Genomic DNA, 20,110 nt, shown 5'->3' on the forward strand with positions numbered 1-20,110 from the left:
CTTTGTTGAAGCTATCTCTGTTCTCTATATTACATCTCTAGCTAGTTTCTCCTCTCCAACTAAAAAACCAGCCAAGTACAACTTAATTACATACATAATTCATCTAGTGGCTGGTGCTGGGAAAGGTCTGCATGTATAATTTTCTTCCCTAAGATGTAAGTAACTAGGTTGGTAATTATTCTCAATTCATTTGTATTTAATGAGTTAATCTAGCAATTTATTTTCATATCTAGTTATTCATGTACTTACTCTTTTCGCAGGCATAATTATATTCACTTGTTAGAATTTGCTCGTATGTCTGAATAAATTAACAATTCCAAAATATAATAATTTTATTAATTAATATGTGACACTAACACTTTGTTATTTTCTGTGACAACTCTAGTAAATTATTAGTTTAGCAGACCAGATGCCTATGTCAATGAAATATGCAGATAAATTAGTATTAGTTTAAACACCTCTTACCATTGCATATCTAAATTCTAAACACATCTTCCTGCTATGGTCAGGTACGTAGGGTCCATTCTGAGATTTATGCCAGATTAAAACGAACGACTCAGATCTCAAATATTCTACACGGTCAGGTATGGCAATGGATATGAATTCTAAGTTCTCTGGCCTGCTTACCTCTGTTACGGAGAAAAACGGGGCAAAGACATATTTGATTTTTTTTAAGTATGGCTTTATTACCTCTGAATCGAGTGATTTTTATGTATGAGGACCATAGATGCCATAGGAGCTAGCGTGTTGAAGGAACATAAGAGAAGAGGGAGTGGAGACTGATTGAAGAGGGACCAATTTGGTAATTATTCTCACTTCATTTCTATTTAATGAGTTAATCTAGCAATTTATTTCATATCTAGTTATTTCAACTGCATTACATAGACTAGAATAACGATACGGTTGAGTCACTCATGTAATTACTCTTTTTGCAAACATAATTCAATCACTTGTATGAATTTGCTCCTATGACTGAATAAATTAAAAATATAATAGTTTTCTTTTCTTAAAATGTGACACTCAAATTCAAGATAACACTTTGTTATTTTCTGTGACAACTTTAGTAAATTATTATCACTTTAGCAGACCAGATGTCTATATCAATGAAATATGCAGATTAGTATTAGTTTAAGCACTTCTTACCATTGCATATTCAAAGACATCTCTCTGCTATGTTCGGGCCGGGTACGTAAGTTCTCAAATCTGTATCCTCTCAGGAATATAAGGTAGACTACTCTCAGTCAAGCTAAAATCAATTTGGTGCCTAGCTATTTAGAATACAAAAAGGGTCTGTTTGAGATTTATGCCAGATTAAAACAAACGACTCAGATCTCAATATTCTAATCAGGAAAGGCAGTGGATCTGAATTCTAAGTTCTCTGGCTTTCTTTCTGTTACGGAGAAAAAGGGGTAAAGGCATATTTTAAGTACGGCTTTACCTCTAAATCGAGTGATTTGTGACTGATTTGTTGCAAATTCATTTAATTTTCTGGGGACTTCAGAGAAATTATAAGTTTCATTTTTATGTTTTGAGGTAGATGCCATAGGAGCAGAAGAGAAGACGTAGTGGAGACTTTAGAGACCAACTTTTTTATGGCATTAAAGAAATTTCTCAATTTACATAATTACATCTGAATTTACAAAAAAAAGACAAAACTGTCAGTGTCAAGACTCAAAATGAATTTGAAACCAGCGTCCAGACTCATGATACTGACATGCACATTTGCCTAGTTATGTAATGTCAAATTAACCTGAACACAAGAGCATCAAATAAACAAGTGACCAAAATTTTCCTTTGATGAGCAAAAAGTACATATACATGTATCCGTATATAGATCCCCTTTTAAATGAAATTATCTTTATAAGAATTTTTCCTTCCAAAACAAGCCTGCAGATCATTGCTTCCTAGTTTTTCTTTTTAAACTATATATCCAACAAAAGATGTTTCTACCGAAAGCCACTAAAATATTTGAATATTTTATTTTGATGAAGAGAAAAGAGCTCTGCGTCGTGAAAGCATTGGATCTCTTCTCAATTAGAAAGTACAATACATATTTTTCTTGTTCTCATCATGATCACTTGAATGTACAATTAGATATGTCAATCATCATTGGACTCATATTATTCAGTCTAGTTTATAAAATACAGATATAAAAAAGTTTGGCTGCTTGCCCATATAACTATTTTGATAATGTGAGAAGAGGTGATAATATGTGTGAATATATAAATCTTACTGTAATAATTTAAATTTTGATTTACACAACTATAATTTGCTACTTGTACTTTGGACAGTTGAAGCATGGATGAAGAGGGCAGTTGAAGGCGGTCAAATATTAGAGGAAGCACGATGGCCAACACAGCTATTATTGGGGCCCTTGAAGTCCTTGGAGCTGCATTGGCCAATCAATTAGCAACTCTGACAACTTCACAGGTACCAGAGCTTTTTTCGACATTGTCGGACCTCGACACAAGCATGAATAACATCAGTAGTGAACTTCGAGTGATGAAGGCATTTATCGAACAAATTGAAATGGGTAATCAAAGCAATAAAGCTGAGTTAGCTTGGATAGGGGAAGTACAGAAGGTAGCAAATCGTATAACAGATGTTGTGGATGAATTTGTGTATTTGGTAGATAACAAGAAGCTGGGTGGAATATGGTATTATGTTGAAAGAATATTTAAAGATCGAAAATCATTGGTTGATTTAAAACAAATTACCTCTCAACTACAAGCTGTAGAGAGGAACCTTGAGCATCTTGCCAGAATTAAAGAGCGTTGGGTTCCTACTACAAATGTGGGACTCCTTAAGAACTCATCAGACTACTCAATTGAGTGTGCACAACATCTAGCTTTCTCAGCCCATTACATTGATGAAGGTGAGATAGTAGGAATAGAAGAATATAGATTGAAGTTGACAAGCTGTCTCTATTCTAACGAGCGAAATCTCACTCTAATAACAGTGTGGGGAATGGGTGGCATTGGCAAAACAACTCTAGTTACCAACGTTTTCAACAAAGAGAAAGACAACTTTGATTGTCATGCATGGATTTATCTCTCTCAAAATTATAGGTTTGACAATCTTCTACAAAACTTGATATCTGAAATTTGTAAAAGCGAGAAAAAAGGTCCGATCAACACAATCACCATGGATATAAGGGAATTGAAAGAAACCACAAGGAAGCTCCTGATTGAAAAGAAGTATTTAATTGTATTAGATGATGCATGGGACCCCAAAGCTTGTCAGGATTTATGTAATATACTTATTGGTAGCCATCAAAGAAGCCGAATAGTTATCACTAGCAGAATTGCTCAATTAGCTTTTCTTGCTCAAGAAAGCAATAGACTAGAGCTCAAACGTTTGCCGGATTATGAATCCTGGAACCTCTTTTGTAAGAAGGCATTTCAGCGGGAAGAAAACCATGAATGTCCTCCTCCCCTGGAGAAGTGGGCAAGGGAGATTATTTCTAGGTGTGACGGCTTGCCACTTGCTCTTGTTTCTATTGGTGGTGTGTTATCTTTATGTGAGAAAACTGAATTTGAATGGAAACGGATCAATGATCAACTATCATGGGAGTTGGACAATAATCCTATATTTGATCACCTGAGAAATATTTTATATCTAAGCTTCCACTATCTTCCAAGGCATCTAAAAAATTGCTTCCTTTACACTTGCATGTTTCCAGAGGATTATCTCCATTCAAGGAAAATACTTATCATGCTTTGGATAGCAGAGGGTTTTATAGAACAAAAGGGAGGAAGCACATTAGAAGAGGTGGCAGAAGGCTATCTCATACAGCTCATCCATCGCAGCATGTTACAAGTGGTATCCCGAAATCATTTTGGGAGGGTGAGGAGATGTCGAGTGCATGATACATTACGAGAATTAGCAACTTCTTTATGCATGAAGGAAAACTTCGGTGTGCTGCATGAGGATAACAAGCCAGTAATTGTCGATATGTATACTCGCCGGCTTTCAGTAATAAAATTTAGCAAAGAGATTGGATATGATGTCCATTTACAGCAACTAAGAGCATTCATATCATTCAACCCTGCTGTTGTCTCGTCTCCCTTGCTAACTTCAATCTTTAACCAGTCAAGATATCTTTCGATTCTGTATTTACACGGTTTGCCCATCAAAACCATTCCAGATGCAATTGGAGATTTATTCAATCTCCATTATTTGGGTCTAAGGGATACAAAGGTAGAGTGTTTACCAAATTCTATCAAGAAACTTCACTTTTTACAAACTCTTCAACTTCGTGGTTCAAAAATAAAGAAACTTCCTGATTGCATATATAATCTCAAAAGGATACGTCACATCTTTGCTGAAATTGTTATCAATAAATCATATAGATCCTTTAGGTGCCTTACTGGGATCTCATTACCAAAAGGCATGAGTTACCTGAAGGAATTGCAAACTTTGCTGGTACTAGAATCAAATTCTGAGGTAGTTAAAGAATTAGAAAATCTAACTCAATTAAGAAGCTTGAGAATCATGAATGTCAAAGAAAACCATTGGGTAGATTTATGCGCATCATTATCAAAGATGCTCTTTTTATCCTCCTTGGTTATTAGTGCAAGCCATCAGAATGAGTATCTCCACTTGGAATATCTGACACAGCCACCCCAGCAACCTCAGAAGTTAGAACTCGTTGGGAAATTGAAAATAAAAATGTTTGAATCCCCTCTTTTCAAAATTTCAGGGGAATACATTCAGGCGTTGTGGCTCAGTTGGTCTCAGCTGAATGAAGATCCTCTTCCATCTCTTTCCCATTTGAGAAATCTAACATACTTGTCCCTCAAAAGAGCATATGAGGGGCAGCAATTAGTTTTTCAAGCTGGCTGGTTTCCTAAACTGAAATGCCTCGAGTTGGTATACATGCCGAATCTTGTTTGTGTGGACATGGAGAGGGACACAATGGTATGCCTTGAAGATATTACTCTTACCGATTTGGAACAGCTAGATGAGATCCCTAAGGGCATTGAGCACCTGAGTTCCCTTAAAAATATGTTCTGCAGACAATTATCTATGAATTACGGAAGGATGGCTACCGGGCGCCATAAACTGTGGCATTTCTACTGTTACATTACAGAGCCAAGATCACTTTCAGGTATACATTACATCTTGCCTTATTTTTTTCGTTAAAAAAATTCCTCTTTTAAAATGTTTTTTCTCTTTTCAAGGGGCTCAAATTTTTTTTTGGTGCTCAATGAAAATTAAACAAAAGCAAAATCATGCCATTATTGGTTTATAGCAAAAGTGAGTTATATAGTTGACATTGCCAACTGAAAAGAAAAATTAGAACTGATATATTGTAATAACTTTTCATTAATTACCTGTGGAATGTTTTCTATTTTCATTACTTGTACCATAATCCAAGGACTTTTCAGTTAAAATAGGTTTGTTAAATAAGCAGAACTTTCCATTATGATGCGTGTTTTTTCAGTTTTAACAGCCGTCCAATAAACTCAAGGGAGACTCGCTTGCTATATCAATGTTTCTAAGACTTCTGAAATGCAAGTAGTTCATTTAAAAAACTTTTAGTGAGTTCTGCTTATCAATAAATTAAGCAGAGTGATTTCTGGCACATGCTGCCTAAATTTAGTGGCATACTTTTGGAGGATTTTGTATTCATCATGAAAAAAGTGGTCAGGTACATGGTTTAGAACGTATTGTCCAATTCAATTCTTCATTGGTCATGGCAGTCAAATTTGCATTTCAGAAGACCCACAAAACTTAGTTTTCAAATGGTTTACTAAGTCTATTCAATTTCTTTATGCGCATCTTACTTTTTCAATTGCTAAACTTATTATAACATTTCTTATCGCAGGCGTCTCCACATGACTAAAACATGATCTATTATTCATCCATGCTCTGTTATTCCGTTTGTTGAGAAGCTTGACGTAACATGTTTATGTCTCCATGCATGTATGTATACTCTTATAACAAATGCATTCTTGCCACTTTCCTAGTGCTTTTTCATGGCAAAGTAGATATAAAGAAGAGTGCTTGATACTGTAAATATTTTGGTTTAGCAACTCTATATTTGTACTTTCTGTTTTGGTGTTCAGGTAAAAAGGATCATATTATGCTTGCTATATTTTGTTGGGCCTTGTATTTTGTACAGAGTTCATAAGCTTATATATATGGAATGTATATATTGGTTTAAATTGCTTTTTTTTCAATAGAAAATTTTCAACTATGATATTGAAGAAAATGAAATATGGGCAGCTGTTCTAATTCAGATATACGTGCAAACAAACTATTTTGATTTCAATAAGTCAACGATATTCATCACACAATTCATAATATGGCGGGAGCATTGTGCAAGAACGTTCTCAGACAACATCAAGAGCATCCAGAAACTCAAGAATGAAGTGCTTTGGCAAATACAGTTTTATGAAGCAAGGACACACACGATAGCCAGCAAATTAGATAACGAAAACATGTGCGGACTAGACAGAAAAATTCCATGAAAAGTGGGGGAGAATGAGTGGCTGGTACCAGCGCACCAGTAGTGAGAAGGCAACATACTGGCATGTGTACCAGCCAGGTACCAGCAGGATTCCTACTTGGATTATGCTCAGATTTTGCTATTTCTTTCCTTTCATTTTCTTTCTTTATTTTTCGTTTGACTTTTGTTTCTATTTTCCAATCTGTCAAAATATAAGCTCAAATATTTTGAGCAATGTTTTCCATTTTATTTTGGTGATTACCACCCTTGTGTAATGGAACCTGTCTTCAATTAATATAAATGTGGGTATGACCCTCATTTCTCGTCAAAAAGCAAATAGTCAACGGATAAGCTTGATTACCACGACCTCCTCTGTAACACACTTATTTTGCTCGACACAAATTAAACCAGCTTCAGAAAGATTGGCCAGTAGTGAAGTTAACCTGGCAAGGTTCCAATAGATTGATATACATTAAAAATCTCACTTAGGCAATGTCTCGAACAACTTGTGTGCATTGGAAATTAATTAGTAATTGCACACCACAAGGTGTTACAAACTCCAGCAATTCAAATGTAAATTAAACCAATCACTTGAAACCCCCATAAGCTCTATCTTCCAGGCGGTAGAGTGTCAGATACCTGATCTGATGAAGCACAGAACAACGTGAATTGAACACGAATAGAAAGAAACCGAACAATTTTATTGAAATTCAATAAAAAAAATGAGGATACAACGGCACAAGGCCAATACTAGCTGAAACACACAATTTTCAATATGATAGTCTAATCTAAACTGGTTATGCTTACTGCCTATTTATAGACGAAACTTCTAAAGAAAGAAAATCTAAAATCTAAAATCTAATGGATCTTATTATTCACTGTCAGCTTGACACATCAGCTCAGACCCGACCCATTTACTCTCAATAGACTAAACTAAGTCCTAACTAACTCAATCCTGTCTACGTGTTCTTCCAACGAGGCCCCACGCATCAGCGTCACATTCCTTTTAATGTTGTTGGCCAAGACGCTGCCCCTCTTGCCCGCTCTTCCCTTCTCTTTGCAACATCCTCCCAGGTAGACATTTGCTAACGGGTAACCCGTGACCCGTTCCGGGTTACCCGTTCCGGGTTACCCGTTACGGGTAACGGGTAGGACGGGTAAAGGGGTAGGTCGGGTACGGGTAAAACCCGTAACGGGTAGACGGGTAATTGGGCCAAAACCTATATCCGGTCCGTTTATTACCCGTACCCGTTGCGGGTTGACGGGTACGGGTACCGCGGGTACGGGTCCGGTCCGCCCGTTTTTTTTTTTTTTTTTTTCTGTTTTTTTCAAAAAAATTCAAATTTTTTTGAAGTGAAACGGGTCGGGTACGGGTATTCGGGTAGATGGGTACGGGTAACGGGTACGGGTATGCGGGTAGATGGGTACGGGTAGGCGGGTACGGGTTGGCGGGTAGACGGGTACAGGTACAACGGGTTATTTTTTAAATCATGTTATCCGGTCCGTTTATTACCCGTACCCGTCTACCCGTTTGTACCCGGGCAACGGGTACGGGTACCACGGGTAACGGGTACGGGCCGGGCAAAACGGGTTCTACCCGTTCCGAGTTTAGCAAATGCCTACTCCCAGGTCAAAGACGATCCGTTTCACCCAAATTTCACACCAGAGACGTGACATAGAGCACGTGTGTTAAATAGGTGAGGTGATACTGACAGGACGCTCCACTCCGAGTAATCCATATCCTCTGCATTAACTCAAAAAGGAATCTTTTGAGTGAATGAATCTCAACCGTCTGATCTTAAAAAGAGTCAATCCGGCCCCTGCTTATGATATAAGGGGTCCTTTAACATTTGTGCGGATTTAGTCTACACGAATCTTAAAGCAGATCGGATGGTCAATATTCACTAACTCAAAAGATTCCCTTTTGAGTTAATGTAGAGGATACGAATTCCACTCGAAGTGGAAACAAAATGTCTAGGTGGTGAATCAAATCAAGCGCAGCTTTTGCACGGCGATCTGACCTCCATAATGAGCAAATGGGTCAACCCGTCTACAAGATCAACTGAATTACGGGTATTAATGGATTGAATCGATCGGGTTTAAGCATTGTTCTAAATAGCTAGCTATAGCAGCGCTATAGCTACGTTATAGCTTTTCCGGACCATAAACGCTAAGCTATGACATAAAAGTGCGCTAACTCAGCTACGACCGCTATAGCTACCGCTATGCTGCATGAGCTTTTTTTTGCAATTTATATAGGTTTATGTAGTTCTATTCTTATTTCTAAAGCTACATGATCTTCTACTATAATTATGCTAAACCAAACTATGTGTTTCTGTTTTTATTTGTGATTTATTCTCTCATTCTATATCGAGAAATATTCAAATATTAATTTTTCATTTTGATTGCTCTTCGCATAGTATTCATTTGTAAAATTATTATCGTTCGTTTCAATTGAAAGCTGATTTTGATTATTATTATTATTATAATATATAAAATGTTTAAATATGTATATCGACTTCATTTACCTTATAAAATTAGTTGCTTTTTTTCTATTATAATATGTAATATCATGAAGCATGAAATATTAAATAATGTTACTTTTTAGATTTTTTTTTCCTTCTTATTTGCATAATTGATAAAAAATATAGACTTAAATTAGTTATAATTTAGTTGTTACATCAATTCTATAATATTGATTATGTTGATAATTAATAGAAATATAGAATATAAAATTTTAAAAGGAAAAATTGCTATGTACGATAGCTTCTGCTATAGCTACGCTATTCGCAATAGCTTTTTTTTTTGTCTCCCCGCCAGGCTTCTAAATAGCTAGCTATAGCGGCGCTATAGCTACGCTATAGCTTTTTCGGACCATAAACGCTAAGCTATGAGATAAAATTGCGCTAACTCAGCTACGACCGCTATAGCTATAATAGCTGACCGCTATTACCGCTATATGAGACCCGCTATAGCTACCGCTATGCTACATGATTTTTTTTTGCAATTTATATGGACTTCTGTACTTCTATTCTTATTTCTAATGCTACATGGTCTTCTACGATAAGTATACTAAACCAAACTATATGCTTCTATTTTTATTTGTGATTTATTCTATCATTCTATATCGAGAAATATTCAAATACTAATTATTCATTTTGATTACTCTTTTTATAGTATTCATTTGTAAAATTATTATCGTTCGTTTCAATTGAAAGCTGATTTTGATTATTATTATAATTATAAAATGTTTAAATATGTATATTAACTTCATTTACCTTATAAAATTAATTGCTCTTTGTCTATTATAATATGTAATACTATGAAGTATAAACTATTAAATAATGTTACTTTTTAGATTTTTTTTTCATTCTTATTTGCGTAATTGATAAAAAGTATAGACTTAGATTAGTTGTCATTTAGTTGTTACATCAATTCTCTAATATTGATTATGTTGATAATTAGTAGAAATATAGAATATAAAGTTTGAAAAGGAAAAATCGCTATGTGTGATAGCTTCCGCTATAGCTACGCTATTCGCAATAGCTTTTTTTTTGGTCTCCCCGCTATGCCGCTATAATCGCTATTTAGAACCTTGCTCCCCGCTATGCCGCTATAATCGCTATTTAGAACCTTGCTCCCCGCTATGCCGCTATAATCGCTATTTAGAACCTTGGGTTTAAGTTAGATGTATTTATTACTTTTTTCGGATTGAAAATTCGTGAACTGTACCCGATTTGCTATGTCACAACTTCATCTGATCCTACCTGTACCGAGAGTGGGGAAAATGAATTCGTATCCTCTCCATTTTGAGTTCATCTCGGGTCAGATTAGTTCGGATTTTGATCAAACGGTCGAGATTCATTAATTCAAAAGTTAATGCAAAAGGTGCAAACTTGAGAAAATGGCACACCGGAGTTGGCTTCGTCACAAAACAACACAATTACAGCATAGAATGGCACGACACATGTGTTAGCTACGTATCATGACCCGCGTGACCCGTGCCATGACCAATTATTAGCAAAAAAAACATGGCACGATACATAAATCGTCTTGGTCCCGGCACAACATATTTAATCACGATACATATTTTTTCTAACATTAATTCTTCATTTTAATATTTTAAATAATCGTTCCATATTTTTTTTTGAATAGTTTTATGAATTTTTTTCAATAAAAAAATTAAAATTACTAAAAAAATAATAAAATGTGATTAAACGTGACTAATATGTAGTGCAACTTGATCAAGATGTTATTGACACGACTTAACCATTTGCGTGTATTGACCACTCGACACATGTAATATACTTAAATTATTCAATCCTTATTTTTTCACGAGATTATGCTTGTAAATTAAATTATCAATGTCCTCAAATAATATCTTACAATGTTTTTTTTTAATCTTTAATGGCGATATTTTTAGTTCAAAAAGCTTAACAACATTATGTCTACTTTCTGAATATATGTTTACATGTCATATTGTACCTATGCATTGACCGAATTTTTTTATTAATATTAAAAAAACAAAAAAAATTAACAATCTACACTTTTTTACTGGGGAATTTCATATTTGTCCAAATCGGAGAATTATTCTTCAGATCTAGGCCATTTTTCTGGAGAATAATTCTTCGGTTCCAGACAATCCCTTTCTTGAGAATAATTCCTCAAATCTGAGTTTTCAAAAAAAAAAATTTCCGATTTGGACTTTTTTCTGGTGAATTTTTTTTATCTCCTTTAATTTGTTGTTGAAATGTTTATTTTTGTAGTTATTTATGCATATCATTTATACAAATAAATTTCGTATTTAATATTGTTTGAATGTTTTATATGTTATTTTGTTCAAATTTTTTTATTCCATTTATTTATTTTAAATGTTTTAATTGTGTTGTTTTGGTTATGTGAAATTTTATTTAGCAATTATTTTTTATAAGAATATATTGTCAAATGTAAAGTAATAATATTGAAATTAAAATTATGCCAACTAAAAAATTAGAACTAAAATTACTAAATAAAACATGAAATGTTATTACAAATTAATTTTACAACATCATAGAAAATTAAATTACTAAATAAAACTAGAATTGTCACTACTACAAATTCAAAATACAATAACATAAAAAATAAGAAACATCATCATTGGTGTCTGTTTAAAAAAGATCCTCTTGCAGACAAATATATCTTCTTATTGATCTTCTTGAGAAAGATGTTTTTGCTTCTACTTGTCTTGCTACTTCCTCTATATTACAAGTAAAACATATATAAATTAATTAATATTTGTTAAAGAGAAAATCAATAAAATTAGTATATATAAATAATTGAATTATGCATTTTATCTGCTGCATTTCTATCAAGGGGAAATTAGATTCATGCCACCCCAAAACTTCAAATTTAGAAATATGTCACTCCAAAATTTTGATTTTGTTAAATGCCACTCCAAATCTCACTTATTAAGATCCATGCCACCAATACAATATGAATATATAATTTTAATTTAACAATTTACATAATAATTGAAGTTACCAAAATAACCTTGATCCAAAACCCTCCTCCCCACTCCAACAGATGATATGAAACAGATTGCTATGAAACAAATGAAGGCGATGAAGAGAATTGATTAACGCCAACCCTAACTCGCCTCCTCTCCGTCGGCCTCCACCTTCGGCCCGCCTCCTCTCCACCGTCCTCTTCACTTCGCCTTCCTCTCCACTGATTTTATTAATTTGTCCTTTCTTCAGTTGACATGTTTTATTGGTGTATCCTAAGCTGCATACAGAGGGGCAAAAATAAATGGAAAATTTCACTACAAATGAAAAATTAGTTGTGATTTCTACAAATTTAAAACTCCTGCGGCACAGGACACGGATTATCTACAAACAGCAGTCCCTTATGCCCCTTACTACGCAATGATTTGTGTTATTAACTAAGTACAAAAAAAATAACAAAACAGAGAAAACAAAACAAAATGAAACCAAACGGAAATGAAAAACTGAAACAGAAAACCTCAAACCAAAACTAAGAAACAAGAGATAAAAGCAACTTGCAAAGCTCAGTAATTATGCGAACTGAGAAATTATGCGTCCAGTTCGGTACAAAGGAGGGGGAGGCACCGAACTTTGCGATGTTGGAGTATCAGGAGATGGTGGGGACAATGGAGAAGACCCATTAAAGGTGTAGAAATGAAAGGGTGAGGGTATTTGTGGAATATACGAAAATACCACTAAAAATGCAACATTTTATGTTTATTTTTTATTACAAATGTATAATAATTTGGTATTGGTGGCATGGATCTTAATAAGTGAGATTTAGAGTGGCATTTAACAAAATCAAAACTTTGAGGTGACATATTTCTAAATTTGAAGTTTTGGGGTGGCATGGATCTAATTTCCCCTTCTATCAATGGTCTCACGATGAGTCTGATGTCCGAGTTTCGGACCTTATATAGAGTCCATTTCCATCGGTATGCAGTTATACTGTCTCCTTCTCTTTTTATATAACAAAACCCTCTTCTCTTCTGCTGAGATCTAGATTTTATTAATAAAAAAAATAATTAAAAAAAAACTCTTTTCGGAAAATAATTTTCTGAAACAGCAGATTCGGAGAATTATTCTTTAGAAAAATGGCCTTATTCAAAAATGTTTTTAATGCACATTTTAACAAAAAAAAAGGGCATTTAACACCTCTTTTCAGCAACACCTCTGTAATTCCCTTATTTGTTCGACACAAAGTAAACTAGCTTCAGAAATATAAATTGGCACAAAGTATAATTTCCTTCTTTTCCACCACTAAAGTCTAGATCTGAAAGAGAAAGCGAGGGAGAGGAGGTGTAGCCCCTCCGCCTCTTCCCTCTGCTTCCTCTAACCACCACTTTTTTTAACTGTCATTCTAACCTTGTTTTCGATCTCTAAAACCTCTAGACCGGAATCCTAGTCAGAGGTGGGGGAGGTCGCAGCCAGTGCCGGCCTCCCCCACCTGCCACCAACCCCTTTTCTTTTCTTTTTTTTCCTTTTAAAAAAAAAAAAAAATCTAGATGTTATTGCTATGTTGTTAGTGATTGTGTTGTGTTATTTAGATGTTGTGTTTTATATTTGTTGTGTTGTTTGAACGATATTGTGATGATGTTGTGAAGTTACGTACGGTGATGAATGTAATTTTACTTTTATTTAATGAAAAATTATATTTGGCAGCTGCTGCTAAGGTTTCAAAAAAAAAAAATTGGCACACATGACACACCAAAGACGGGGCCCAATAATATACGCTAATTAATAACCCAATAACCCTGCATTAATAGTGGGCCTCTTTTAATGACGTATGGCCTGTTTATATCATTCATTCCCAAACATAGTAACCAGATACGCGTTTTATTCGCGTTTAATTCGCGAATAAAACGTTTTTATGAGGTTACCGCCCCGAATAGCGAACTATTCGGTTGACCGAACCTTTGACCGAATAAAACGCGAATTTTACGAATAAAACGCGGATTTTACGAATAAAACGCGCATTTCACGAATCATTCGGGATTTACGTAATACTTTAAAAAAATTATTTTTTGGGCCACTGCCAGGCTGCCAGCAGGCCACGAGTCTCCTTGAAAAGATGACTCTTTGACCAAGTCCAAGTGGTATCTATTCCTCATGCACTCAACCTTGTTTTATAGGAACCTTAGCGCCCTCTTTACTTTATTTCTTGCATGTGGGATTAAGGTGGCGGAAGGAAGTAGAAACCGGACAAGGTTTTTGCTCCCAGTTTTTATGGGCTTGTTTATTTGATGGGCCTAATTCTATATAAACGGAAGTTCAAAAGTCCAAAATTTTAATATCATATATTAATAGGTCTAATTTCTGATATAAACTCAATTTATAATTCCGAATTATTCCCGATTATATCCGAATTATACCCGAATTATACTGATTTTGTGTTTACAAAAACGAATTATTTCCGAATTATTTCCGAATTATACCCGAATTATACCCGAATCACGAATTTTTGACTCTGCCGAACCTTTCCCGAACTATTAAATTGTCACTATGTTCCCAAACAAACATATCTATACCTCAAGACTGGGTGATTATGGGGCAGGGAAGAAATCTTAGTTGTGTGTTGATCTGGATTGTCTATTTCGTGTCAATGTTGGCTATCTAATCAACCGTGCAGCGAATGTAAAATATAGTATCAAGCATATTGACAAGGTACCCGAATTATACCCGTTTAATTCTTTTTTGGGGTGATGCCGAACCGAACACCGAATTATTCGGTTGACCGAACTTTGACCGAATTAAACCCGAATAATTCCCAAATTTTACGAACTTTTTCCGAATTTTACGAATTATTCACGAATTATTCACGAATTTTTCCTGAATTTTTCCAAGAACAATTATTTTTTTGGTTTTTTATTTTTTTGCTCCATTGCAGGACTGAGATTTCTGGTCCGAATAATTCCGAATCATTCCCGAATTATACCCGAATTATACCCGAATCACGAATTTTTGATCTCGCCGAACCGAACCCGAATAATTCATTTGTCACTATGGTATCAAGTATCAACACTTTTTCTCCATCTGGCTAAAATGATCTTTAATCCATTCCCCCATAGTCATTAATATTTTTTCTGAATTTTCCACAAAAGCTGCAGCATCCTGTGCTGAAATTTTTATTTCTATCATCTTTAAAAAAAAAAAATGTTAAACCAAATAAGTACAAATTCTGACATGGCTGAAGTTTCAAACTGCGGCATATATTTCTTTTCTTTTTTTTTGTTAAAAACCAAAGCTTTGACTAAGAATATGTTTTGAAGCCCACAAAAATCAAAGCCGTTGCTTTGACCAAGAAAAAAAGGTATTTTTGTCCACAAATTGAAACTGCGGCCCTGTTAAAATTAATGGAATTCTGACCAAATTAATATTATTTGGATTAATTTTTTTCTTAAGATGGTACAAATAAAAATTTGGCAACCTGTGTATCCGCACTTGCACTGTTTGGACCCCATTTTTTGGCCACTGTATCTCTCATCTTTGGGAATTAATTTTAGCTAGAATAACTCCACCTTTCGTTGTCTTTGAACATGTCTGCGATGCTTATATAAGAGCAGAAGTGGCACATGATCCGATATTATCATCAAGAGCTTTCAAGGTGATACCCAGAAACTTTATACTCCATTCCGTCGACATAAAAATCCTATCAATTTTTGAGAAAACCGGGTCTGGACGCTTGCTGCACCATGTGTATGAACGATTTTCTAACAGAACGTCCACAAGTTGAAGATCCATCATATATGAGGTCATTAATATATAGGTCCATTAGATCCATCCCACCAATATCTCCCGATCTATCTATTATCCACTGAACCATACTAAAATCTCCAAGAAGTATCCAAGGATCGAGTTCTTAATTATTCGTCTACAGTTCTCAACTTAATCAAGAAATCTTGTTTCAAATCATCTACACTTGGACTATAGGCATTTGTAACTATGAAAATCTCTCCGGAGTTACTTTGTCTTAAGATTGCTGCATACAAGTGTGTCTTGTCGCCTACATGAATTCAAGGAAATATAGTTCTTTAATTTCTCCATGAAATTATACAATTAACCCCCGAATAATATATAGCATTAATGTAAACACATTAATTGCCTCTCAAATTAAGTAGGTAAAAAATCCAAGAAATAATTAAGCTAAATTAAATTCATTAAGTTTAGACTCTTGAATACACACAACATCACACCTTTGATGATCTTAAAACATTCCTAACCCCGTTACACTTATCGAAACTGCCAAGCCCTCATGTGGTCCACGAGAGAATCTTAATTTGCTTCATAATTTAAAAAAATTTAACTCCAAAGAAATCTTAATTTGCTCCAAATAGTTTGTTCACACATATATTTTCTAAATAAATAACACACAATCACATTTCATTTTTTGCATATAGGAAAAGTACTTGCAAATTATATGAATACTAGTCCTTCTGAGCTTAGTGATTGATACTAAATACAAAGCCAAACTGTAACAATTCTAAAATTTAAGTTTTTATTAAGTATATACTTTCTCATGAATAAAGTTATTTTATTTTTATTATGGGCAATATATAAATTAAGTTCATTTATTATATTTTCAACGTGACAGATTAAACCATGATTTGAAATTTATATTTATCATTTAGGAATTTCATTAATTGCTCAAAAAGAACCGGTTTTATTCCCTTTCTTAGATCATTTAATTGAGGAGGAAATTGTGTTGAAAAGTTTTGTAAAGAAATATATATAACCGGCATTTTCTATAAGCGGATTCAATGCCATCTATAACTGACCTAATTAATTCTATTGAAAGGCGCGACCCTAACCAACCGATATTCTATTAAAAAGGCAAAATCACTCTCCGTACAAACAAACAAACAAAATTATATAAAAGAAAAGTTAGTGGAAAGGAGAAAGAAAAACATAAAATAAAACAGAATTTTGCAATATGTCCAATTGAGTTTCAATCCTACGTCGTGGATGACTTTCGTATAATTGATTTCAATCTGACTTTAGTTTCGAAAACATCTCGCTATCAGGTAACCGGACTTCTCTATAATCTGTGTTTTCATTTTGTATGGTTGATTTGGATATTGGTATTGCATATTAGATTATGATGGCATATTTAACGCGATAGCGGGTCTGAGGTTGGAATTTGATTTGTCCGATACACGGGGGCTGCTAGTCCTATTAGGGTTGTAAATGCCCTATTATCTTGCTATATAGAGTCACTACTAGAGTTCTCCAAACACTTTCAATTGGAGTGTTGTATTAAGGTTGTAAATGCCCTATTACATTGCCATATAGAGACTCTACTAGAGCCCTTCAAACACCTTCAATTCGAGTGTTGTATTAGAGTTGTAAATTCCCTATTATCTTGTTATATAGAGTCACTACTACGGTGCTCCAAACACCTTCAATTGGAGTGTTGTATTAGGGTTGTAAATGTCCTATTATCTAGCTATATAGAGTCACTACTAAAATCCTTCAAACACCATCACTTAAATTGTTGTATTGGGGTTGTAAACGCACTATTATCTTGCCATGTAAAGACACTACTAGAGTGCTCCAAACATCTTCAATTAGACCTTTTGTGTTACAGTTGCAAATGCCCTATTATCTTGCTATATATAGTCACTACTAGAGTGCTCGAAACACTTTCAATTGGAGTGTTGTATTAGGGTTGTAAATGCCCTATTATCTTCCCATGTAGAGACACTACTAGAGTGCTCCAAACATCTTCAATTGGAGCGTTATGTTACGGTTGCAAATGCCCTATTATCTTGCTATATAGAGTCACTACTAGAATCCTTCAAACACCTTCAATTAAATTGTTGTATTGGGGTTGTAAATGCCCTATTATCTTGACATGTAGAGATACTACTAGAGTGCTCCAAACATCTTCAATTGGAGCGTTGTTTTACGGTTGCAAATGCCCTATTATCTTGCTATATAGAGTCACTACTAGAGTGCTCCTTACACCTTCAATTGGAGTGTTGTATTTGGGTTGTAAATGCCCTATTATCTTCCCATTTTGAGACACAACTCGAGTGCTACAAACACCTTCAATTGGAGTGTTGTATTACGGTTGCAAATGCCCTATTATCTTGCTATATAGAGCCACTACTAGAATCCTCCAAATATCTTCAATTAAATTGTTGTATTGGGGTCCTAAATGCCCTATTATCTTGCCATGTAGAGACATTACAAGAGTGCTCCAAACATCTTCAATGGGAGCGTTGTGTTACGGTTGCAAATGCCCTATTATCTTGCTATATAGAGTCACTACTAGAGTGCTCCTTACACCTTCAATTGGAGTGTTGTATTAGGGTTGTAAATGTCCTATTATATTGCTATCTAGAGTCACTACTAGGATGCTCCAAGCACCTTCAATTGGAGTGTTGTGTTAGGATTGTAAATGCCCTATTATCTCGCTATATAAAGTCACTACTAGAGTACTCCAAACACCTTCAATTCGAGTGTTGTATTAGGGTTGTAAATGCCCTACTATCTTGCCATATAGAGACTCTACAAGACTCCTCCAAACACCTTCAATTGGAGTGTTGTATGAGGGTTGTAAATACCCTATTATCTTGCCATATAAAGGTACTAGTAGAGTACTCCAAACACCTTCAATTGGAGTCTTGTATTTGGGTTGTAAATTCCCTATTATCTAGCTATATAGAGTCACTACTAGAGTCCTCCAAACACCTTCAATTCGAGTGTTGTATTAGGGTTGTAAAAGCCCATTATTCTTGCCATATTGAGACACTACAAGAGTGCTCCAAACATCTTCAATTGTAGCGTTGTATTACAGTTGCAAATGCCCTATTATCTTCCTATATAGAGTCACTTCTAGAGTGCTCAAAACACCTTCAATTGGAGTGTTGTATTAGGGTTGTAAATGCCCAATTATCTTGCCATTTTGAGACACAACTCGAGCGCTACAAACACCTGCAATTGGAGTGTTGTATTACGGTTGCAAATGCGTTATTATCATTCTATATAGAGTCACTACCAGGATGCTCCAAACGCCTTCAATTGGAGTGTTGTGTTAGGGTTGTAAATGCCCTATTATCTCGCTATATAAAGTCACTACTAGAGTGCTCCAAAAACTTTCAATTGGAGTGTTGTATTACGGTTGTAAATACCCTATTATCTTGCCATATAGAGACTCTACTAGAGTCCTCCAAACACCTTCAATTGGAGTGTTGTATTAGGGTTGTAAATACCCGATTATCTTGCCATATAGAAACACTAGTAGAGTGCTCCAAACACCTTCAATTGGAGTATTGTATTAGGGTTGTAAATGCCATATTATCTAGCTATATAGAGTCACTACTAGAGTCCTCCAAACACCTTCAATTGAATTGTTGTATTAGGGTTGTAAATGCCTTATTATCTTGCCATATAGAGACGCAACTAGCGTGTTGTAAACACCTTCAATTGGAGCGTTCTAATACAGTTGGAAATGCCTTATTATCTTGCTATGTAGAGTCACTACAACAGAGCTCCAAACACCTTCAGTTGGAGTGTTGTATTAGGGTTGTAAATGCGCTATTATGTTGCTATATAGAGGCACTACTAGGGTGCTCCAAACACCTTCAATTGGAGTGTTGTGTTAGGATTGTAAATGCCCATTAATCTTGCCTTATTGAGACACTACTAGAGTTCTCCAAACATCTTTAATTGGAGCGTTGTATTACGGTTGCAATTGCCCTACTATCTTGCTATATAGAGTCACTACTAGAGTGCTCGAAACACCTTGAATTGGAGTGTTGTATTACAGTTGTAAATGCCCTATTATCTTGCTATATAAATTCACTACTAGAGCGCTCCAAACACCTTGAATTGGAGTGTTGTATTAGGGTTGTAAATGCCCTATTATCTAGCTATATAGAGTCACAACTAGAGTCCTCCAAACTCCTTCAATTAAATTGTTCTATTGCGGTTGTAAATGCTCTATTATGTTGCCATATAGAGACTCTACTAGAATCCTCCAAACACCTTCAATTGGAGCCTTTTATTACGGTTGAAAATGCCCTATTATCTTCCTATATAGAGTCACTACTGGAGTGCTCGAAACACCTTCAATTGGAGTGTTGTGTTAGGGTTGTAAATGCCCTATTATATTCCCATTTTGAGACATAAC

General features: G+C 35.0%; 1 protein-coding gene across 1 annotated transcript; it reads left to right on the top strand.

Annotated features, from left to right (window-relative positions):
• The first annotated feature begins 2,299 nt into the window (after nucleotides 1-2,299).
• On the top strand, nucleotides 2,300-5,844 carry LOC144552472 (disease resistance protein RPM1-like). Its single transcript, XM_078300453.1, has 2 exons — nucleotides 2,300-5,110; nucleotides 5,831-5,844. The coding sequence occupies exons 1-2, from the start codon at nucleotides 2,347-2,349 to the stop codon at nucleotides 5,842-5,844; spliced, it is 2,778 nt and encodes a 925-aa protein (XP_078156579.1). The 5' UTR covers nucleotides 2,300-2,346.
• Nucleotides 5,845-20,110: the final 14,266 nt, after the last annotated feature.

The sequence above is a fragment of the Carex rostrata genome, chromosome 4 (genome assembly GCF_964058835.1).
Source record: "Carex rostrata chromosome 4, lpCarRost1.2, whole genome shotgun sequence".
NCBI classification, from domain to species: domain Eukaryota; kingdom Viridiplantae; phylum Streptophyta; class Magnoliopsida; order Poales; family Cyperaceae; genus Carex; species Carex rostrata.